This window comes from Melanerpes formicivorus, unplaced genomic scaffold (genome assembly GCF_026170545.1).
Source record: "Melanerpes formicivorus ecotype bairdi unplaced genomic scaffold, bMelFor1.0.p_v2 SCAF_112, whole genome shotgun sequence".
In the NCBI taxonomy this organism is placed as follows: Eukaryota; Metazoa; Chordata; class Aves; order Piciformes; family Picidae; genus Melanerpes; species Melanerpes formicivorus.
Genome location: NW_027142464.1, coordinates 293437 through 317221, shown reverse-complemented (window position 1 = coordinate 317221; position 23785 = coordinate 293437). Strand labels below are relative to the sequence as shown.

Sequence of the window (23785 nt, the reverse complement as noted above, 5' to 3'; positions counted from 1 at the left end):
ACTGGCTGTTTCTTGTCACGTGATACTCCAGGCGGAGCCCAAATAGGGGTCGTTGATGGGCTGTGCCGCTGCGGCATGGCCCCACAGCACATCTTTAGCTGAGCGCTCAGCAGTTGGCGCCCTGCATTCTGGGAGCCGCGGCGCGACCCCGGAAGTGCGTGTCAGCCACGCCCCCGTCTGCGCGCTCCCCGGGTCTGTTTGTTGTTGTGATTCCACAGCTCCTGCTCTCGCTCCTGCCAGCCAACCAGGGCTGCGGTTGGCGTAAGTGGCAGGTGGGGCAGCCAGTAGTATCGTGCGGAGGGTACGGAGCTGTCCGTGTTTGGTCCGCCATGTTAGGCTCCTCGAGCCGTCTGACAGAGCTCCCTTGGCCTGCTTCGGAGAGCGGTATGGAGCCGCAGGTGAACCTCCGCGTCACCTGCCGTGGGGAGACCCAAAGTTTCCTCGTGTCGGACTCGGCGCATACAACGTGGGCGGATGTGGAGGCCATGGTAAGCGCTGCGCGTCCCGTCCAGCCTCGCCGCGGGGAGCGGAGCGAGGGCCCGACGCCAGTAGTGCTGCTGTAGCTCCGGTGAAGCAGCCGCGGGGAGCGTCGTGCTGAGAAGTCCGCAGTGCATGCGCCTCTCCGGGGGCCGAGCCTCTTCCCTGCCGGCTTCTTAAGCCATGATCCCCGTTTTCTAGGCTGTTAGAGTTGTGTTTTGTTTTGCTGCGGTCTCGGTTTTCTTTGAGCGTCAGCAGTGACTTTTTCTCCTGTCTTATCTCTCTACAACTACCTGGAGGGAGGTTGTAGACAGGCGGATGATGGTCTCTTCTCCCAGGCACCCAGAACAAGAGGACACAGTCTCAGGCTGCGCCAGGGGAGGGTCAGGTTGGATGTTAGGAAGAAGCTCTATACAGAAAGAGTGATTGCGCTATGGAATGGGCTGCCCAAGGAGGTGGTGGAGTCGCTGTCATTGGAGGTGTTCAGGAGGAGACTTGCTGGGGTGCTTGGTGCCATGGGTTAGCTGTTTGGGTGGGTTGGATTGGTTGATGGGTTGGACACGGTGATCTTGAAGGTCTCTTCCAACCTGGTTTGGTTTATTCTAATAAAGGTTTATTCTAATAAAGGTTATCTTTTAGAGTGGCGTGAAAGGCGTGCTTTGGATGGAGCCGCTTACGGGGCGGTTGTTCTTCTGCGGGAAGCTGCCTTCAGCTGGTCCCCTCCGCTCCCTTCCGCAGCTGCGGGTGCTTGCTTTTGGTACCGTGCCCCTGTGAAACCGCAGCACGTTGTCCCCTGCTCTTTTCCGCTGGTTGATGCGGGTGGGTGAAGCAGCGCTCTGACCTCGCCTGCGGAGCATTTTACTGGAGGTGTTTCGGGGGTGCTCGAGTCCCTAAAGTGGTTTTGCTTTCTTGCTCTCTGTATATCGTGTCTCGGGAACACGGAAGACCTTGTCTTTGAATATTTATTTCGGGTAATATTGAGTGGAAACTCGCGTATTGGCTGAGGTTGAAATTGCACACAAGGATTTCCCATGCTTAGGGTGAAGTTGGAGGAGTTTTTGCTTGGTTTCAGTTGAGGAGCTTCGGGGTTTGTTTTGTTTGGTTTGGTTTTGGGTTGGTTGTTGTTTTTTTGCTTACTCTCAAAGTTGAATCTAAAGAGGCCTTGCCAGTGTTTTACTTTCTCTTCCAGTTCTCTTTTTTTAGCTAACATCCATAGTTTCATAGCTTCATTCAGGGTTGGAAGGGACCACAAGGATCAGCTAGTTCCACCCCCCCTGCCATGGGCAGGGACACCCCACACTAGGTCAGCCTGGCCAGAGCCTCAGCCAGCCTGGGCTTAAACACCCCCAGGGCTGGGGCCTCGACCACCTCCCTGGACAACCCATTCCAGGGTTTCACCACTCTCATGGGGAAGAACTTCCTCCTCCCCTCCAGCCTGAATCTCCCCACCTCCAGCTTCATTCCGTTCCCCCTAGTCCTATCACTACCTGAGATCCTCAGAAGTCCTTCCCCACCCTTCCTGTAGCCCCCTTCAGATACTGGAAGGCCACAATGAGGTCACCTCGGAGCCTTCTCTTCTGCAGACTGAACAGCCCCAACTCCTTCAGTCTGTCCTCACAGGAGAGGTGCTCCAGCCCTCTGCTCATCCTTGTGGCCCTTCTCTGGACACCTTCCAGCACCTCCACATCCCTCTTGTAATAGGGGCTCCAGAACTGGACACAGTACTCCAGGTGGGGTCTCACCAGGGCTGAGTAGAGGGGGAGGATCACCTCCCTCGACCTGCTGGCCACACTTCTCCTGCTGCAGCCCAGGATCTGATTGGCTTTGTGGGCTGCAAGTGCACACTGAGAGCTCCTGTTGAGCTTTTTGTCCACCAGCACCCCCAAGTCTCTCTCCTCAGGGCTGCTTTCCAGCAGTGTATCTTGTAGGTTACTTACATCAAGTTTGAACTACGTCATCATCCCTCCCTGTGTTTCAGTCTGGGGGAAGAGATGATAGCTCAGGCTTAAACTACGTGGCAGCAAGTAGACCCTGGAGGAAATGTCTCAGCTAGTCAGAAGGCTGCTGGCATCAAAGCTGGAAGCGAGTGGCTTTGTCAGCATGGTGTTACCCTCAGTCCCAGGCGGTCTGGGAGGTGAGGGTGTGTTTGTTCCAGGCGTGGTGCTGTGTTACAGGGGTGCTTCTGTAACCGCGGTAGTGCCACTAGGTGTCTACGCTGCCTCGTAGCGCGGTTGCCTCTGTCCCTTCCCTGTGTATTAGTGTAGTATTAAACACAGGCGATTGGAAGGTGCCTCCAGCCCCCCTGCACAGCAGGACCGCTTATAGCAGCTCACACGGCAACGTGTCCAGGCAGGTTTTGAAGACCTCTAGAGGAGACTCCACAGCCTCTCTGTGCAGCCTGCTTCAGGGTTTCAGCACACTCAAGTAAAAGATTTTTTTTCCTCATTTTGAGATGGATTTCCTGTGATTGAGGTTACATCCGTTGCCCCTTCTCCTGAAAAGAGACTGCCTTCATCCTCCTGACAGCCACCTTTCAGGTGTTTGTAGGTACTGATGAGGTCTCTCTCAGCCTTCTCCAGACTAAACCACCCCAGGTCTCTTAGCCTTTCCTTCTTACAGGGATGTTTCAGTCCCTCCTTCATCCTTGTAGCCTCTGTCAAACTCTCTCCAGTAGTTCCTCATCCCTCTTGAACTGGGAGTCCAGAACTGTACTCCATGTTCTAGCTGTGCTCTAACTGTGTGCAGATATTCACTGTGCCCTTGTGCCAAGTTCCAGTCATTGCTGCCTTCTAAGGCACCTAGTGTTTCTCTTTAGGTCCAGGCCAGCAGGGAATGTGTCTCTCATAGCAGTTTTTTCAGAGAGATTTCATTGAGAAAGATACAACTTCTGTACATGAATTAATCCTGGTTTCTCAACACATAGGTAGGTTTGTGGAATAAAGGCTGCATAAGCTGTCTCCTGCTGGCTTTTTCATAGTTTCATTCAGGGTTGGAAGGGACCACAAGGATCATCTAGTTCCAACCCCCCTGCCATGGGCAGGGACACCCCACACTAGATCAGGCTGGCCACAGCCTCAGCCAGCCTGGGCTTAAACACCTCCAGGGACAGGGCCTCAACCACCTCCCTGGACAACCCATTCCAGGGCTTCACCACTCTCATGGTGAAGAACCTCCTCCTCACATCTAGCCTGAATCTCCCCACCTCCAGCTTCATTCCATTCCCCCTAGTCCTATCACTACCTGAGATCCTGAGAAGTCCTTCCCCAGCCTTCCTGTAGCCCCCTTCAGATACTGGAAGGCCACAACGAGGTCACCTGGGAGCCTTCTCTTCTGCAGACTGAACAGCCCCAACTCCTTCAGTCTGTCCTCACAGGAGAGGTGCTCCAGCCCTCTGATCATCCTCGTGGCCCTTCTCTGGACACGTTCCAGCACCTCCACATCCCTCTTGGAATAGGGGCTCCAGAACTGGACACAGTACTCCAGGTGGGGTCTCCCCAGGGCTGAGTAGAGGGGGAGGCTCACCTCCCTTGCCCTGCTGGCCACACTTCTCCTGATGTCAAAGTTACCTTTCTTTGATTGTTACCCTGCACATATTGCAGTGCTTCCTGTGACTGAGGTTGCTAACCCTGAGGTGGTTCTCTTGTAATGGGAGGCTTTTTATTTATTTAGGGGTGAACATTAACTTGGGGAGAGGAAACATGAAAGAAAACAAGTTGTTCTTTTGGTTACTGGAAGCTAGTAAAGGCTGTAGGTGAGGCACTGGGGAGACTCCTTCAGCTCCAGAGGAACAGATCTTGTAAAACAGCATTTATTGCAGCTGAGAAAGGGGGAGGGCAGGGGCAGAGGGTGCAGATGCCTGTTTCCATGTCAGCAGTTGTCGAGGAGGAACATCTGTAGCCCTGTCTCACTGTGGTTTTATGCTTTTCCCTTTGCAGATTAAAGTCTCATTTGACCTGGGTGACATTCAGATCAAGTACATTGATGAGGATAACGATGAGGTAAAATGTCTGGCACCATACCCTCCCAACAGGTCTGCCAGAGCATGACTGCTGTGAACCTTTCGTCCTCTTGATGCTTGTGTTCTGCTGAGCACAGGGCTGCTGGCCTCCTGGCTTCACAACTCCTGTAGCATGCTTACTTTAAAATGTTTGGTGGGAGCTGCTGCCTCTCTTTTTCCCATGCCATAGCAACAGCTTTGTGTGCTCTGGTGGCAGAATGCTGCTCCCGAGGGCCTTTTGGTTTCTCATTTTATGAGAACAAGGCAGCTTGGCTGCACAGTGTTACAGCCATGGTAAAGCCCTGTCTCTTCAGTCTGCACTTGCTCTGAAAGATCCCTATCAACAGTCCCCTGTCAGCAGCAGCAGCTGTTCACTGCAGTGATCTGGTGAGCTCAAATCCCCTGCTTGTTTTATGCAAATGCTATAATCTCCAAGCAGATTACTGGCTGATAGCAAATGGATGTCCTTGTCAAGTGACTTCCGGCATGGCACAACCTCTCCTCCTCCTTGCTTTTCATCTGGAGATCTAGAGCAGCATGCAGCTTGGGCCAGGCTGGCCCTGGATGCCAGAGACCTTACTCATTCTGCAAATCCAGTGAAGAGCATAGTCTGCTCCAGAGCACCACAACACTGATTAATGATTAAGCAAGGTAGCAATAACAAATACCTGCAGGAGCAGCATTTTGGAGCCAAAGCACACTTATCCTGAAAGCATTTCAGTCTGAGGAGGATCTGTGGCTGTTTCTCACTGATGTTTCTCTTTGCAGGTCTCCGTGAACAGCAAAGGTGAGCTGCTGCTTTACCAAATTAAATCAGTAAATGAACCCCAGCTGCTGTTTGGGGTTTTGGAGAAGCAGTTGGGAATGCTTGCTCTTTGATCACTCTGGATTTTGCTGTGTGATTTGGCATAAATTCTCCCCAAAGGAAAGAGTTGTTTGCTCCCTTGGAACAAACTGGGAAAGACTGTAGTAATGGGATATTGAGTCTGGGCTGTGACAACATGCTTGCCTGCAGCCATATGTACACCTGCTGCTTACAGTAGCACTGGTTTAAAAGAGTTGACAGAAAGTATGGGAGATGGCCCTTGGTTTAAGAGCCTGTAAGTACTGTGTGCTGAACTTAAATTTGCTGTTTGAGATGGGGAAAATTCACATTTCTCTCCTTTTTCTTTAGAAGAATATGAAGAAGCTCTAAAGGTAAATGCTCTCTTTGACTTTTTTTAATGTGTTTGTCCTTCTCTGGTTCAAATTGGTGTAGCTGAGGAAAAAAAAATCAGCATTACCTGGCCCAAGGAAGTCAGAATAGCTTAATTTTCTAGGTTTGGACACTAGATTGAATGTTCTGCTGCATTTGTTTTTTCTCTCCATCCAGGCTGATCTTGATTTGTATAAATGAGTTCATTAGGCAGCTGTGATTCAGGGCCCTGAGCTGCCAGCTCCTTGGTTAAACAAGTGGCTTTCTCCAACACATGAGCCTGGAGATGCTGGGCTCTAATGGGCTGGCTGCCTTTACAAACCTTTGTTTACAAAGACTTGGTTGCCAGAGCACAGAGCACTAAACCTGTGATTGCTATCAATGCTTACTTTATAAGCAGACAAGCTCAGAATTGCATTCCTTTAAACTTCAGTTGTGTTAATGTTTCAAGACTTGTTGCTTTTGTAGACTGAATTTCATATTTGATAGTTTGATAATCATGTGTGTATCAACTGCTTAGTGAGCATGCTGGTAGCCTTTGAGAAAGGCAGATTGGAACTCATCTGGCTGCACCTTGCCACTTCACTCAGTCTGGCTTTTGGAGCTCTTTAGCCTTCCCCCAACCACTCCAGTGCAGCTGTGCAGGATTTTGTGTTGGTTGTGAGTAAAACATGGTGTGTGGATGTACTGTTTCTTTAGATTGCAGTTAAGCAAGGAAACCAACTTCAGATGAATGTGTATGAAGAAGGCTCTTGTCTGAAGGAAACTTCAAGACCTTGTTCCTCTCAACTCCATGAGAAAACTGGGACAGAAAAGTTGATGCTTCTTGAAGAGAAAAAACTGCTTGTGCACTCTACCATGCCAGCTCAGGGTTTGGAAGAAGACTTAAAAAATGGGAAGCAGCTGCCATTTCAGGTAGGATGCAGAGCTGGATTCTCCATTAATTAAAGCAATTCATCATTGTAATTCACTTTATTGACTGGTCACCATCTTTGCTCATACATGAACTATGGAGTTCAGAAGCTGGGTTTAAATTTCAGCTACCTGCCCATGGTGAAGCTTACAAAATGATTTGAAGGTCTTCAAGAGGATATTTTGGTGCTGCATTCATGTTGACTATCCTTAAGTAGTCTGATAAATGAGCTGGTCTCCTGGAGCCCTGATTGCCACCTGGGAGCTTTGAGTAGATTTTGTTGGCTTTGTGTGATTACACTCAGATATGTTGGCAAGGCAGAAATCTTCCAGGAGATGTCAGTGACTTCCATGTGCTGCTTTTCCAAAGAACCTGAAAATCTCTCCTTTGTAAAGACACTTGAGGGGAGAGCTGTTTGAACGTGATCAGCTTGCTCTGTTGAGGGGGTTTTGGGTTGGGGTTTTTTGCAGCTTTTCATGCTTGACATCTGTGACTTATTTCTGTGATGTGGTTTTGGTTTGGCTTTTTTCTTCAGCAAAAGCTAAATTGCACTAGAGAAGGAAGAACAAATGAAAACCCTCCAGAGTGGTTTACCAGCTACTTGGAAACAGTAAGTGTGTTTTCTATCTGAATTTTAGTGCTCTTAAAGGAATACATAAGAGGCTGGGTGGGAGAAGGAGGCCTGTGATGTCAAACTCTATACATCTGATCATACTTGGTGCCAGTAGTTTGGGCCAGGGTCTTAAATGCAGGCATCTGATCACTCTTGGTGATCAGATGGTGGTAAATGATCAGGTGTGGTAAATGAAAGCCAGATGCTGAACTGAGAGAGGACAGTGTAGATGTTAACTGAAGAAAAGAAGAGGAGGTTTGGTACATGTGTCCCTGCCCATGGCAGGGGGGTTGGAACTAGATGATCCTTGTGGTCCCTTCCAACCCTGACTGATACTATGATACTTTCTTGTCAAAAGTGGATTGTTTGGCTTGGGCACTTGATTGGTTTGAGTGCATCTTTGAGTAGCTCCTATGCCAGAATCCCTGTGGCACTCCAGATGGCTGCAGGAACCGCAGGGCACTCACCAGAGGAGGGAGCATGAGCTGTGGTGTTGCTGTTGGAGGCTCTTGTTTGGCCAGTTTCAGCAGGGTAGTGCTTCAGATTTCCTGGGATTTCAGGTGTGGCACTTGATGACTTGCTGTTACTGACTGTGCAGTTTAAGAGAATGCTTTCAGGAGGCCATTGAGTGTAACCTGCAGCTTAATAGAATGTGGGTGTTAGCTTGTTTTGCAGAGCTAATAAACATCACAAGAAGCAGCTAGATGTGAATTCTAAGAGCTAACCAGCTAGTCAGTCCTTAAAAAGGACAAGGGGCAGTGCACAACAGCAGAGGTGTTTAAGTTTTCTAGAGTCTTCCTTCATTTTCCATTTCTTCATCCAAACTAAAGGTAGGGGAGCTTGCTGGTTCTGTTTAAAACATCCCTGATGGGCAAAATTAGGACTTAATGACAGAGACACCAGAGGGGTTTCTTGGGAAGCCTCTTAGTGCAGGCTAACATAAGAGCAAACTTAGTAAGCATGAGTAAATGGTTTTTAACTCCTTATTGGAAGCCATGGGCTGGTGTGTTGTGCACTACACATCCTCTGAGGAGTGAGACACTTGTTTAATTTCATCTGGAAGGGACTTGAGAGATGGGAATTGGATTCTGAACTGCTTACTGACCAATGGACTGGGAGTCTTGGGAGAATGCAATCCAGCTTTTGAAGCTGCATTAGTGGGTCTCATCCATGACTATGTTAACTCTTTTCCAGTTCAGAGAACAAGTCGTGAAGGAAACTGTTGAGAAACTGGAGCAGAAGCTGTACGAGAAGCTTGGTCGTTGCAGCCAGCCTCCAGAGCTCTCAGAAGCATCTGTCACAGCAGTACTGTCAGAGAGCCAGCTGGGGAATGGCAGCCAGTGTGACTGGCTGATCTCCTGCTGCAGCTGCCAGGCCAGGATTGTTGGAGTTCGCTACCAGTGCAGGTAGGGTGTGACGAGAGGTGGTAGTGTGGCAATGCTCATCTGCAGGGCAGAGAATGAGTAACTGTTCCAGTGATGCATGCTGCTGGTTTACAAACCTGCAGCCTGCTGTATGCCTCAGTGTCTGGTGTGTCTTGATAGCTTCTGTTCTCTGCTGTGGTGACAGGACCTTGGCTGCATAAGAGCAAGACTACTGCTGCCTGCAGAAAGTGTGGCTGTTAAAACAGAGCTTTCTGACACTTGCTGTGTTCTCAAGCACTCTTTGCCTCTCTTGCACATAGCAGGCAGTAACTGTAAAGGTTCAATTAAAGCAAAACCAACTACCAGTCCTCTGCTTAGTTCTGGCAGTCAGTGAGACTAAAGCTGGCCATGCTTTTATTAATAAACTTCCTGTTGTCAGTTTAGTTATGAAATAGATTGAGAAGTGCCTGAAACGAGGTGCCAGATGTGAGGTTTACTCTGATGGAGGCAGTTGCTGTGTATTTTTTGGGGCTAGACAGTGGGAGTGAATGGAATGCCAATGGACTTCTTTCTTTGGATGTTTCTTCTTCTTGCTGGGAAATGACAGACCTTTTCAGGACCAATCTGCTGTGCATCCCTCCATACTTCAGTTGCCTCAGTATCATACTTGAGAAAACATGGAGGATGTATTTTCAGTACGATGGTTTGTCCTTCATAGCAACAGTTGTGAGTCACTTGTGCTTGAGGACACATCAGGTTTCTTCAATGTATGTTTAAGAATGAAGTGGGAACTGTGTTGCAGCTCTGCCAAGAAGAGGGATACTCATCTAAGTGTTTCTCATGGCTGCAAATCCTGATGTAGAAGTGAGAGAAGCAGCTTTCACATAGGTACCTCTTACAGTGGTAGCATGACACAGTTGCTTCTCTGCAGAAATCCTGATGTAGAAGTGAGAGAAGCAGCTTTCACATAGGTATTTCTTAACAGTGGTAGCATGGCACAGTTGCTTCTCTGCAGAAATCCTGATGTAGAAGTGAGAGAAGCAGCTTTCACATAGGTACTTCATACAGTGGTAGCATGGCACAGTTGCTTCTCTGCAGAAATGTTAGGATTAATTGTGCTTCAGTGTCTCTTCCTAGTGCACTACTTCTTTCTTTGCCCTTGGTAACCTTTTGCCTTTCCTGCTTCGCAGCCTCTGCCCAGCCTACAACATCTGTGAGCGGTGTGAGGCGGGGACGTACGCACACGACCCCAACCACGTCCTGCTCAAGCTGCGCAGACCTGTGCTGGGCCCTGCTGACAGCCACAGCCCTGCCGAGGCCACTCCTCGCCTGCCTGCCACCCTGGAGCAAGTCAGGTAACTGCTAACACCTGGCATTGTCTGGTACCATTATCCTCTAGCAAAGGGGCAGCACCTGTGCTGGCTTTTGGTTTAGATTTAGAGATCAGAAGTGGAAATGGTACTTGAACTTCATTGTGAGTAGCTAAAAACAGCCACATGCAGTGGCATTGAGTGCACCCTCAGCAAGTTTGCTGATGACACCAAGCTGTGTGGTGCAGCAGACAGGCTGGAGGGAAGGGAGGCCATCCAGAGGGACCTTGACAGGCTGGAGAGGTGGGCACAAGCCAACCTCATGAAGTTCAATAAGAGCAAGTGCAGGGTTCTGCATCTGGTCCCAGGCACAAATCCAGGCTGGGCAGGGACTGGCTGGAAAGTAGCCCTGAGGAGAGAGACTTGGGGGTGCTGGTGGACAAAAAGCTCAACAGGAGCTCTCAGTGTGCACTTGCAGCCCGCAAAGCCAATCAGATCCTGGGCTGCATCAGAAGTGTGGCCAGCAGGTCGAGGGAGGTGATCCTCCCCCTCTACTCAGCCCTGGTGAGACCCCACCTGGAGTACTGTGTCCAGTTCTGGAGCCCCTATTCCAAGAGGGATGTGGAGGTGCTGGAAGGTGTCCAGAGAAGGGCCACAAGGATGATCAGAGGGCTGGAGCACCTCTCCTATGAGGACAGACTGAAGGAGTTGGGGCTGTTCAGTCTGCAGAAGAGAAGGCTCCCAGGTGACCTCATTGTGGCCTTCCAGGATCTGAAGGGGGCCTACAGGAAGGCTGGGGAGGGACTTCTCAGGCTCTCAGGTAGTGATAGGACTAGGGGGAATGGAATGAAGCTGGAGGTGGGGAGATTCAGGCTAGAGGTGATGAGGAAGTTCTTCCCCATGAGAGTGGTGAGACCCTGGAATGGGTTGTCCAGGGAGGTGGTCAAAGCCCTGTCCCTGGAGGTGTTTAAGGCCAGGCTGGATGAGGCTCTGTCCAGCCTGATCTAGTGTGGGGTGTCCCTGCCCATGGCAGGGGGGTTGGAACTAGATGATCCTTGTGGTCCCTTCCAACCCTGAATGAAACTATGAAGACTTGGAGCACTTTCAGTGCCATGGAAAGGACCAAATGTCCTTGGTGCATATCAGGCTGAGAGCTCACTTGCTCTTTGAGCATGCTCTAATCTGTCTGTGAGTTAGTTCTTTAGCTGAGACCATTCAAAATGCCCTAACAGGCAGCTCTGAAGATGGCTTTAAACTCGTCTGGTATCTAGTCTGGAAGTAATGTATTACAACAAGGTGACCTCTTCTTTCTGCAGGCTTCAGAAACAGATGGACAAAAGGTTTCTGAAGGCAGAAAAGCAAAGACTTCGAGCAGAGAAGAAGCAGAGAAAAGCAGAAGTCCGAGAGCTCAAAAAGCAGCTAAAATTGAACAGGAAAATTCACCTGTGGAACTCCATCCATGTGTTGGAAGCCAGTGGCTCACCTGCTCTGAAATCTGACAGTCTCCTACCTAATGCCTGCCTGTAAGAGATGCTGTTGGCTGAGCGTTGTTCAGTTTGCTGTCTGACCTTTTGTGATGAGACCCAGTTAGACCAACAGGAGGAAGGTTATGCAATTGCTCATGTAAAGTATGATTTGCATTGCATCCTGTGGGAATTTTGTCCAAATGGAATTGGTGAGGTGGGATGATTTTACCCTTTTTCACAGAATCACCAAGGTTGGAAGAGACCTCAAGGATCACCAAGTCCACCCTGTCCCCACAGACCTCATGACTAAACCATGGCACCAAGTACCACATCCAGTCCCCTCTTGAACATCTCTAGGGATGGGGACTCCACCACCTCCCTGGGCAGCCCATTCCAATGGCTAACGACTCTCTCTGGGGAGAGCTTTCTCCTCACCTCGAGCCTAAACTTCCCCTGGCACAGCTTGAGACTTTTACTCAGAAGGAGAGTAGGAAAAGGAAAACAGCAGCTTATGGTTGTTGTCAGTAGAGGCTTAAGAGGAAGGGCATTACCTGCAGTGCTGTCCTAGTGCAGGCATGTACAGCCTCAGCTGGCATTGCTGCTAGCTCTGAACAAGGCTCCATCTATTTGCTGTGTTAAGGTACTCTGCAGAAAGTCAAGTACATCCTGTGCTCTTTCCTCATCTACTTTTTTTGTGGTCAGAGGCTCCTTAGACAGCCTTTGCAGGCAACAGTCTGCATTTTGCATTCTCTATGGTTTTGTGAATGCACAGGTATAAAACTTGTTTGGTTTCTTTTAACTCATCCTTCTATCTAGGGCTGTTAGGTAAGCATGAATCAGGTGTGAGCTGATTGACTAGTTCTGTCTGTGCACTCACATTAACAATAAAGCTTTGGATTACTTCTAGTTTTCAGCCTTTTTCAGACAAAACCTTGCCTTCTGAAAAACGTTGCTTGTGAAGCCAAACTCATTGGTGTCTCCAATAGCATAATCTCCTTGATTTGGTATCAAAGAGAATGATTTCCTCTCTTGCAGAACAGCCTGAAGTTCTGTCAGGTCAACTCAAATGATTAGTGGCCTGAGTTCTATAATTGTCAGTAATACTCCAACTAAGCAGATCTTGTTTAGCTACATAAATGAATCACCTGAGTATCTTCCTCAATTTTGGTGTATTTGTTTGTTTCCTCTCCCAGTCAACCCTTCCAAGCAGTTGTCCCAACCCTGAGTGCAGTGTTTGTGGATGAGAACTTGCCTGATGGGACTCACCTGCAGCCAGGAACAAAGTTCATCAAACACTGGCGGATGAAGAACACTGGCAATGTGGAGTGGGGCTCAGACACAAAGGTACCTTGCCTTGGTCACTGCTTCTACACACCAAGAGTTCTGGCAGGTGTCAGTTTTGGGCACTAGGAATCTAACTGCTTTGTCAGGACTGGCTGTTAGTTCCCTAGCTGGGTATTCCAGGAGTATGAGCTGTCTGGGTGCTCTTACTGCAGACTGTAGGAGGGCAGCAATTGACATCACGGAACACCTCTTCCTGTTCTGTTGCAGTTCAGCCTTGTTTACAGTAGGTGTGTTGCTCCAGAATGCCTTTTGTTGAGGGGCTGCCTTCATGTTGACAGACAGGGATGGGTAGTGATGAATGTGAAAATGTGTACTAGCAGCTTTTCTTCTCCATGCCTCCTGCAAAGCCTTACAGCAGAGGGAGGTAGTGCTCCTTACTGCCCACACTTTGCAAAGAAGCTGGTCAAGTGAGCTGCTGCCTTTTTGTTTCTATTTCAGCTGAAACTGATGTGGGGAAACCTGACCCTGGCATCTTCTGGAAAGAAAGATGTGTTAGTGCCATCCCTTCCCTCAGGACACGTAGGAACTGTTTCAGTTGAGTTTGTAGCTCCTAATATAGAAGGAACTTACACCTCTCACTGGAGACTGTCACACAGAGGGGAACAGTTTGGGCCCAGGATCTGGTGCAGTATTGTTGTGGATCCCTCCCCACCTACTGACTCTATAGAACACAACTGGAAGGATTCCGACTCGTGTCAGAAGGACAAAAATTCCAGCACCAAACAGGCAAGTAACTCACCTGGTGTTTGGGGCAGTTCTGAAGTGCCTGGTAGAAGGAGCAATGTCAATTGTTTAGTGCTGTGGCATGGTCTCCTTAGTCATATTGATCTGTTGTTTGCTTCTTGTTTTCACATTGAATAGGAAAGAAGCAACTTTCATTTCACTTGTAAGTTTAAAAGGGTCTTTCAGGCAGACACAGGGTTAGCTGTCAGTCTGTATGAAGTTCTTACACTGGCTGGAACAGGGATTTCTCTTTGTTAGGTCTTGTTCTTTTGGCTCTAACATGAATTAAACCTCTTTGAAGTTGTGTGTTCTTGTGTACAAAACTCAGGCTTTTCATGTCATTGCTTTATTTGCTGCCTGCCTAAGAGGCTTCTGGGCCATTACTTCTTTGCTTTTTGCAGGATGCTTCCTTAAAGACAGAAGCAGGTACTCAAGTGATGGGTGAAGTCATGGAGCAGGCTGAAATACCTTTGCCACCCATTCCTTTAAAGATCAGAACTCTGCCAAATGAGAGAGAATATTATATCCCATCTGTTGATCTTCTCACTGCACAGGTAAAGAGCTAAAATTCAGGTCAAGAAACCACCATCTGGGCTTGATCAGCCCCTGGGTCTGGTATTGAGGTGCACTGCTGCCTGTAAAGATAAAGCTGCTGCTTTCCAGGAAGAGTGGGCTGTGTTTTGTGTGGCAGCACTTTTCTTGAGTTAATGTTGGGAGCTATTACTGTGTGGAAGAGTATCAAAGAGCAGCTTGGGTCTGTCTCTGGCCCCTAACAAGGGCATAATGAGCTTTGCCTCTTGCTGCCCTAATTTGCGTGTCGCATTCTGTGGTGTGGATGTTCATGATGGGGAAACTGCTCTCTAAGGTCTTGCTGAGAGCTAACAAAGTGGTGGTGGATTGGAAGTCCCTCCCCCAGCATTAAATTTTGCCAGACCAGCTCAGTTTGGAAGCAAATGAAAGCTGTGTTTACAAGCAAAACTACCATCTGCAGTGAATATGTTGCCCCTGTACTCAGCACTGGTTGGGCCGCACCTTGAGTGTTGTGCCCAGTTCTAGGGTCCCCAATTTGGGGACATTGGGGTACTTGGGTGTGTCCAGAGAGGGGCGATGAGGCTGGGGAGGGGTCTTGGGCAGGAGCACCGTGGGGAGGGACTGAGGGAGCTGGAATTGTTTGGCCTGGAGGGGAGGAGGCTCAGGGGGGACCTTGTTGCTCTCTGCGGCTACTTGAGGGGAGGTTGTAGACAGGTGGGGGCAGCCAGCGCCGGAACGGGAGGACGCGGTCTCAGACTGTGCCGGGGAGGGTTTGGGCTCGAGGTGGGGAGGAAGTTCTTCAGGGAAGGAGTGGTTTGCCGTTGGAATGTGCTGCCTGGGGAGGTGGTGGAGTCTCCATCCCTGAAGGCCTTTAAAAAAGGGTTGGACGTGGCACTTCAAGTCATGGTTTAGTTAGCCATGAGGTATTAGGTAATAGGTTGGACTTGATGATCTTTGAGGTCTTTTCCAACCTGGTTGATTCCATGATTCTAAATATACAATATATACTCATAATACACAGCACAAGGACCCCCCTGGCCAAGGACCAGGGGAAGCCACTTGTCCCCTGTGCAAAAGGGGACAAGAGGCAGAAGCAGAGAAGTTAATACAGTCACAAGAAAAGCAGTGCAGCCAAGGTCAAGCAGAAGCAAGTTAGTATCTCCCAGCCCGAGGAAGGGAGAAGAGAGATAAATAGTTTACTATCTTAAGTCCATTATCTTTCCAGTGGGATGGGTTAGAACTGTCATTCTTGTCCTTCTTGCACCCAGTAGTGATTGATTTACATTTCACTACTCTCTGTTCAGAATCTGTGAAAATGTTTTTAGAGGCATAGCCTAAAACTTACCCCAGTTGGTTAATGGGATCTGATGCTGGGAAGCACAGCATAGGAGTCAACTTCAGGGCTTGCTGATGAAAGGTGTGTGCTCTTTTCTTGTAGGATTTGCTGTCTTTTGAGCTGCTGGATATCAATATTGTGCAGGAGTTAGAGCGAGTGCCACACAACACTCCTGTTGGTAAGGGTCTCATTCTCTCTGCTGCCTTTATCCTTTGTAATTTTCAGTCTTGGCTTCTTTTCAGCTTCCCATCCCCAAGATTCTAGGAGCTGAAGCAAGCTGCCATTTTTTTAGGCAGTGGAATGCAAAGACAGTTGGTTATTTCACCAGATGATCTTGTAAGATACTTGAGTTTCTTCAGTCTTGGAAGAAGATCCCTTAGAAGGGTGACTTCTTAAAAGATTGCCTGCTGGAGGAAGGAAGGTTCCTCTTTTCCTCACTGACAATTATCTTTGCTACCTTATGTTTTTCAGACATGACTCCATGCATGTCTCCTTTGCCACATGATAGCCCCTTGCTGGAGAAGCCTGGCCTGGGTCAGATAGAGGAGGAGAATGAGGGGAGTGGATTTAAACCAGTGCCTGGTAAGCAGTAGTTGTGGGGAGCTGGTGGCTGAGGGAAGGAGGAAGTTGTCATTTCTGTGCAGTCAGTGGACTTGATACTCCTGTCTTCCTTGGGAAACCAAACAGTGTTTGGCTTGTAAACACGGGGTCTGATGCTGCTCTCTGTAGAGGCTGCAGTGTATCTATGGCTTGGAAACACAAATGCCTCTCTTGGTTGGTCTGGCCACTAGAATTTGCCCTTTATAGACTGCGTTATACTCAGAGCAGTCCAGGTGTGGCCACCATACTTCTCAATCACTTTTGCATTCAACTTGGACTGAACTCCTCCAGTCTTTGTTTTCAAAGCTTTAACACAGTCATTATTAGCCTTGACTAGCCTGAAAGGAAACTTAGGTGTACACTTGTGGTGCTGTTTATAACCTGTTCTGTTTCCCTTCCAAAGGAGTGACAGAAGCCTGCTCTCCTGCAGATGCTCATGTAGTGAAAGTGAAAGCTGAGCATCTGCTGACCCAGGAGGAAGGAGAAGAAGATATGAGTGGGACTCAGTTTGTCTGTGAAACTGTAATTCGCTCTCTAACCCTGGATGCTGCACCTGATCATAAGCCTCCACAAAAAAAGATCCCCCAGAGTAAGTGCTGCCTTTAGCTGGCTGCTGTGGCTTTCCTGTTTGCAGTTAGACTGGCCACAGATGGCCCTGGGCTGCAATTGATAATTGTCTTTCCTGATTGTTTTATCAGACTCTATGCAAGCATTGCAAGACACCTTCAGTTGCAATGTGCTAAATGAAGAATCTACTAGGACAAAAACTAATTCTACTTCCAGAAAGGAAGCAAATGTTCATCAGTCAGAGCCAATGATAGAAAATGACTGTGGTAAGCAATACAGGGTTTGAATTCTACAATACAGCTGTAATAAGGGCTATGAAACCAAACCAAAACCAACCAAACTGAAGTCCTCCATAAAACCAGGACACAAAGATGTGGCACCCCTGTAGGAAACTGATCCTCATTAGATCAGGAGAGACTTATCACATGTGAAGACTTGTCAGTACTATGAATGAACAAGGAGATAATTTAACAGCTGCTTTGAAGTGCAATTGAGCCAAACATGCTGTGGAGAGCTCAAATAAGAGCTGGTTACACCTGGCTGGTGCTTCCATGTTTTATGCATGTAGCTTGAAGTCAGTGCTTTGAGCTGCCTGGTGCTTGTCACTTAGCTGAATGCTGCTGTTTAAGTTCTGTAGCTCTTCTTCCTGTGTTTGTTAAGCAATGTACAGGCACACACCACAGTGCCATGTCTGCATGGATAACAGCATCTGCACCCTGACCCCCAGCAAAGAAAATGGCTCCTTTAATGCTAACACCAGAGGCCTGGTTGTTTCTGGATACTTGCCTTGTACCTGTGGCAGTCCTGCCTCCTCTGGTACATGTGCAGCATAGTTCATAGTATTATTCAGGGTTGGAAGGGACCACAAGGATCATCTAGTTCCAACCCCCCTGCCATGGGCAGGGACACCCCACACTAGATCAGCCTGGCCACAGCCTCATCCAGCCTGGTCTTAATCACCTCCAGGGCTGGGGCCTCGACCACCTCCCTGGACAACCCATTCCAGGGTTTCACCACTCTCATGGTTGTTAATGCTTTGCTCTTTTTCCTGTTAGGAGACCTTCTGCTGCCTGACAGAGCAAGCCCCTGCACTGATACTGGCAATTCTGATGAAGATAAAGATGATGTTCAAAGTCAAGGCTCTTCTGCCTCATCAGAGGATTATATCATTATTCTCCCTGAGTGCTTTGACACCAGTCGTCCTTTAGGAGAGTCTATGTATAGCTCAGCTCTTTCTCAGCCCAGTTTGGAAAAGAGGGGAGAGCCTGAAACGAGAGGAGAAACTGCAGAAGGGGGAAGCCAGCCACAGATCCACAGTAGCAGTGATGCTTTAACTTCACAGGCACTGGCTGTAGTCCCACTTGCCCCAGAGGCTGCAGACACCTTACCGCAGATGCAAAGGTAGGCTTCTTGGACTAGAACCAAATGGTTGTTACTGTTGCCATAGCATCTGCCTCCTTGCCTGACCAACCTGATCTCCTTCTGTGATCAGGTGACTGCCTGGTGGATGTGGGGCAGGCTGTGCATGGAGTCTGCCTGGACTTCAGCAAGGCCTTTGACACAGTCTCCCACAGCAAACTCCTGGCCAAGCTGTCAACCCCTAGCTTGGACAGCAGTACTCTGAGCTGGGTTAGGAACTGGCTGGAGGGCTGAGCCCAGAGGGTGGTGGTGAATAGTGCCACATCCAGCTGGCAGCCAGTCACTAGTGGTGTCCCTTAGGGATCAGTGCTGGGCCCCATCCTGTTCAATATCTTTATTGATGATCTGGAGGAGGGGATTGAGTCCATCAGCAGTAAATTTGCAGATGACACCAAGCTGGGGGCAGGAGTTGATCTGTTAGAGGGTAGAGAGGCTCTGCAGAGGGACCTTGCCAGGCTGGACAGATGGGCAGGAGATTGAACACATCTAAGTGCCAGATTCTACACATTGGCCACAACAGCCCCAGGCAGTGCTACAGGCTGGGGTCAGAGTGGCTGTGGGCAGCCAGGTGGAAAGGGACCTGGGAGTACTGGTTGAGAGTAGGCTGAACATGAGCCAGCAGTGTGCCCAGGCCAAAAGGGCCAATGGCATCCTGGCCTGTATCAGCAATAGGGTGGCCAGCAGGAGCAGGGAGGTCATTCTGCCCCTGTGCTCAGCACTGGTTAGGCCACACCTTGAGTCCTGTGACCAGTTCTGGGCTCCTCAGGTTAGGAAGGAGGTTGAGTTGCTGGAAGGTGTCCAGAGAAGGGCAGCAAAGCTGGGGAGGGGTTTGGAGCACAGCCCTGTGAGGAGAGGCTGAGGGAGCTGGGGTTGCTTAGCCTGGAGAAGAGGAGGCTCAGGGGAGACCTCCTTGCTCTCTACATCTACCTGAAGCCAGCTGGGGGTTGGTCTCTTCTCCCAGGCAAGCAGCACCAGAACAAGAGGACACCGTCTGAAGCTGTGCCAGGGGAGGTTCAGGCTGGATGTTAGGAAGAAGTTCTTCCTAGAAAGAGAGATTGGCCATTGGGATGTGCTGCCTGGGGAGGTGGTGGAGTCACCATCCCTGGAAGTGTTGGAGGAGACTGGATGGGGTGCTTGGTGCCATGGTTTAGTTGATCAGATGGTGGTGGGTGGGTTGGACTCGGAGGTCTTTTCCAACCTGGTTTGTTCTTTTCTATTCTGCTGAAATTCCATGTCCACACAAACTGTTGCAACAGAAGTTCTGTCATGGAATGAAGTGAATGTCCTAAATCCTGCAACTTCTAGTAAAGGCTCTGCTCACTGTTAAGTGATGGCAAAAGAGGGAGGCAAAGCAGCGTGTGAAGCTTTTTCTTCTGGTTCCTGGTCTTGACTGGCTTGTGTTTGTGTAATCACAACTAGTCAAAGTAATTGCTTTGCTTTGCATTCTCAGGGATCTTGCATCTCTTCAGAATCCTGTCTTTCAAGAGCCAAACACTCCATCTGCAGAGAATCTCTCTTCCATTCATAATCAGCTAAGAGAAGGTATTCACAGTGTGTTATGGAGGGTGCATCCTATTGTTACCACTTACTCTTATGCCTGGTATTGGATTTAGTGTCTTGCTCAGGAGGAGAGCAGAAATCTACCAAGATTTCCCTCCCCCCACCAGGTGTTTGAAATTTTGCTGTAGAGAAGATTTGAATAAAAAAATAGTTGGGTTTATGGATGAGCTAAGAGCATCTGTTCATTAGAAATGGTAAAGGGCACAGCTCTGGAACTGAGCTGTGTATTCAGACAGCATTTCATCCTATGGTGAGCTAAACACCCACTGACTAACTGGCCAGCTGACTTCTGAGATTGTTTTGATTTGTTTTGACTGTAGTGAGAATCCTCTGGAGCTGGTTTGTGTCTGGATAACTCAGCTCCCAAGAGTTTGCTTTGAAATGCATCCTGCTCCTTTCCATTCATGTGCAAGTTGCATTTACCCAGCTTCTTGTGAACTCTGGCCAGGCTGATCTAGTGTGGGGTGTCCCTGCCCATGGCAGGGGGGTTGGAACTAGATGATCCTTGTGGTCCCTTCCAACCCTGAATGATACTATGATACTATGAACTGGATGTGAGGATATAATATTTGTCATTCATCTTTCAGAACCCAGTGGTGAAGACAGTCATGGACCAGGATCTTCTGGATCTGCAGCTAGTAAACAGAAGTGCTCAGAATATGCAAGGTAATGAAGCTGTAGCTGTGACTTCCCAAGTGCTGTCTTAAACTGAGAACTGCTAAATTAGGCAACTAGGAGAAAGTTCTGTCTTGCAGATTTCATGCAGTCAGTATGTTGGAGAAAGGCCTCCCCTCTGAAAGCAAGCATGCTGAATTCTCTGCTTTCATGATCTGGCTTTCTACTTGGACATAAATATGAAGGGGGCAGAATTGGCAACAAATGTGTATGGAACAGCTCAAGCTGAATCCTTCTGAAATTCTGTGGTTCAGTTGCTGCAATGATTCCTTTTGGACCATAGGTTGTTCTCCCCAGCTAGAACCAAATCTTAGCTAGCTCATCAGCAGGGAGAGACTTGTTTCATGTGCAACAAGCACTCAGCTTTACTTACACCTGACTTTTCTGCAGATACTCTCAAGGAAGCAGCATTGCAGGAGAACTGGTTAAAGGAGCTTTGTCAGTTGCTGCTTCTGCCTACAAAGCATTGTTTGCTGGACCACCCATTCTAGAACAGGTAAATGTCTTTTCTGTGAGCTCCATAGAATGCCAACCTTAAAAGCGGAGCTGTGTGCTTCGTAAATGTATCACTGGTTGCTGTGGGACTGCCTGCAACAGTAAACTGAGCTCTTGGGCACCCCTTCTGCTGCTCTGCCAGCAGAGATCCTTGAGGACAGCAGCACATCTGTTAGTGTCATGTAAGAGCAGTAATTTCACTTTAAGTGAACAATTGAAGTGGATATAAACAGCTTAATTGTGGATGAAATAGTGTCTCTGCCTTAACATGCCAGAAAAGGGCAAGAACATGTGAAAAATAAGTGACATAGCTTCTCTTACTGTCTCTCTTCCAGCAGCCTGCAGCTGCAGAAGAGCACACAGCCACTCTTCTGTCCAGTCTGTGTGAGATGGGGTTCTGTGACAGGCAGTTAAACCTGCAGCTGCTGAAGAAACACAACAATAACATGGTTCAAGTGGTAACTGAGTTGCTTCAGATCAGTAATGGTGACTGGTACAGCAGCAGATGCTGAACCTTCCTGGGGGAAGGAGGAATCCTCTTCATTTAGTAACCTTTCTTTAAACATGGCAATGGTAGCAGATTGCTCCTCAGCTGCTTTCTTTTTGGAGGTGTGACTCCAACTTTGGCTTTTCTTTGAGCTTTTGACTCCTTTCTCATGGAAATGTCAAACAGTGCTTGTCACAGCATCTTACAGAGACCAGAATTTCAACTGCTATTTGGACCTCATAGCTAAATGAGTAGTCTTTAAGTCTCTAATTTCATACTGAATCCTTCTGTCAGGGCATCCTGTAGAATTCCTTCAGCTTCCAGCCAGACAAGAACTTCCCATTTATTATGTGTAAGGCTATTTTATTATTTAGGCAGCTGCAAACTTGTTGACTTTAACAAGCTTTGGAATAGGAGCTGATGTGAAATGCTGCTGTGAAAGAGAGTCTTGCTTTTGTACAAGAGATGCCCACAATGAGCAGGTTATCTCTTCTGGTGTGGTTTAGCAATTGATTTGTCCAGTGCATGGTAGCAATATAACAGACTTAGACCTTTGCTGGAAGACATAAAAAAGCTGTCTTGAAGTGTCAAGCTACTCCTGAAAAGTCTGAAAGTGTAACCTCTGAAAGTGTTGAATACCAGGAAAGTAACTGCCTCTTGTAGCTGAATGAAGCAGGAGAATGAACTTGCCAGTAAGAATTGATCCAGCTTTAGCAGTGACAGAGGGATGCTGCCTACAGAAAGTGTGTGGTTAGAAAGGCCTCCCTGAGAACCTTCACAGGCTCCTTGTAAAAGTGTTACATTCAATCACTGTCTCTTCAGTGTGGTGAAAACCTCTTACCCTGTTTATACCACACAGAGGAACTGAAGAATGTGTAGAAACCCGAACTGGAGTACAAATCCTGGCTGTGTGTAGGAGTGGGAAGAGTGCTTGAGGCAGAGGTGGTGACTTAGGTGATAAAGTCATTAACTGAAGCGCTAAGTGTAGAGCCTCCTGCAGTGGTTCTAGCTGCTCCTGCATTTCCATAGACACTTCTGTAGGATTACTTTTCCTCACAAGATTTTTGCTTTAGGTGCCCATGTTGAATTTGGAAATCTAAGAATTCCTGGCCAAATGTGCTGAGAGATTTGATTCTGAAGAATCACAGGAAACGAGCAATGTACACTGCTGTGCAGTGGGGTGTCCCTAGGTAACTTCTCAGAGTCCAGTCCCTCTGAAGGTGACCACAGTACCAGCAAACTTCTTGCAGTAAGAGACCATTGATCCTGAAATATTTTGTTGTTGCTGCTTCATGAGAGGATGTTCCTGTGCTGTCCCAGTGTAGCTGAAGCAGTATCAGCATTGTGACTGGCTGGGTGATCAGGGGTAATGTCTTTAAAGGTGTGGTACCCTTAGAGATAAGATAGTTTAAGACTCAAGAAAAACATGTATCATACCTTTTTTGTTCTAAACCTATTTTTATAGTGTGGGAGATTATACTCTTAAATGTTTATTTTGAAATACAGTGGAGGAAGTATTTTGCAGTGCTTTCCATCTCCCTCTACAACTGTCTGCTGTGGACCACATAAAGTTCTTTTGTCATGTGAAGCGCCCCTGATTTTTTCCTACCTTAACTTAAGCATCTGCTTTGGGTAGTACTGGCTTGTGCCTGCTCTGGAGTGAAGAGGAGAGGACATGGGTGAAGTGAAGTGTCAGCACCATCTGGTTAGCTGCTTTGATCTGGACTGCCCATCAGGCCACATCTTCTTTCTGAGTGTTACCCCCATGCTTAGACTGTTAATGTTCTTTGGATTAACAAAACACTAAAACGTTTGAGGAACACTTCCTTCTAGATTGAAATGTCAAGTGCAAAATGATGTTTCCTGTAGGCTACTTTTTACTAGGGTTTAGATTGGACATACAGTAAGAGAAGTATTTCTTCTGGCTTTGTATATTTTGTTAATGGATGCATGGTATAATTTATAATATATTCTATAGTGCAGATCTGAGCTCTGTATCTTGTTTAGGGTGAGCACTTTAAACTCAGCTGGTGGGGGAGGAGGACCACCTCTGCCTCCACTGTTACAATAAAAATTGTTGATCCCTCTGCCGCCTCCTCGTGTTCTTCACACTGCGGGACCATCCTGCCAGCAGGGTCTGTTGTGGCAGGACAAGGAGAGATGGTTTTAAAGCAGAAGAGCAAGATGTTAACGCGATAGAATGAGGAAATGTTTTACGCTGAGGGGGGTGAGACCTTGGCCTAGGCTGCCCGGAGCGCTGGGAGATGCATCTCAGGTAGTGATAGGACTAGGGGGAATGGAGTGAAGCTGGAGGTGGGGAGATTGAGGCTAGATGTGAGGAGGAGGTTGCAATACTATTGCAATACAGTACCAGTCTCCAAAAGGTAAAAAATAACCCAAAACTCAACAAAAAACCCTAGCAGGTTGAGGGAGGTGATCCTCCCCCTCTGCTCAGCCCTGGGGAGACCCCACCTGGAGTACTGTGTCCAGTTCTGGAGCCCCTATTACAAGAGGGATGTGGAGGTGCTGGAAGGTGTCCAGAGAAGGGCCACAAGGATGATCAGAGGGCTGGAGCACCTCTCCTATGAGGACAGACTGAAGGAGTTGGGGCTGTTCAGTCTGCAGAAGAGAAGGCTCCGAGGTGACCTCATTGTGGCCTTCCAGTATCTGAAGGGGGCTACAGGAAGGCTGGGGAGGGACTGCTCAGGATCTC

The 23785-nt window shown here is 48.2% G+C and overlaps 1 protein-coding gene across 2 annotated transcripts; it reads left to right on the top strand.

The window, feature by feature from the left end:
* Nucleotides 1-259: 259 nt before the first annotated feature.
* Nucleotides 260-23159, top strand: NBR1 (NBR1 autophagy cargo receptor). Of its 2 annotated transcripts, none has more exons than XM_068167094.1 (21): nucleotides 260-488; nucleotides 4413-4475; nucleotides 5243-5261; nucleotides 5649-5671; nucleotides 6369-6584; nucleotides 7118-7192; nucleotides 8390-8601; nucleotides 9750-9914; nucleotides 11186-11392; nucleotides 12529-12679; nucleotides 13118-13405; nucleotides 13804-13956; nucleotides 15372-15447; nucleotides 15741-15851; nucleotides 16273-16458; nucleotides 16568-16702; nucleotides 17492-17837; nucleotides 19306-19397; nucleotides 20003-20081; nucleotides 20481-20586; nucleotides 20924-23159. In XM_068167094.1, exons 1-21 carry the CDS (start codon nucleotides 330-332, stop codon nucleotides 21095-21097), a joined length of 3036 nt encoding a protein of 1011 aa, XP_068023195.1. In that variant the 5' UTR covers nucleotides 260-329; the 3' UTR covers nucleotides 21098-23159. The 2 variants fall into 2 exon arrangements, with proteins under 2 accessions (XP_068023195.1, XP_068023194.1); XM_068167093.1 differs by having other exon boundaries at nucleotides 262-488; nucleotides 20921-23159.
* The last annotated feature ends 626 nt before the right edge of the window (nucleotides 23160-23785 follow it).

What these genes read in the sequence shown, in the direction of transcription:
- NBR1 (XM_068167093.1), top strand. Translation starts at nt 330, where the DNA reads ATGTTAGGCTCCTCGAGCCGTCTGACAGAGCTCCCTTGGCCTGCTTCG. An exon ending in GGGCGGATGTGGAGGCCATG is followed by an intron (nt 489 to 4,412) that starts GTAAGCGCTGCG and finishes TTCCCTTTGCAG; the next exon opens with ATTAAAGTCTCATTTGACCT. An exon ending in ACAAAAAAAGATCCCCCAGA is followed by an intron (nt 16,459 to 16,567) that starts GTAAGTGCTGCC and finishes TTGTTTTATCAG; the next exon opens with ACTCTATGCAAGCATTGCAA.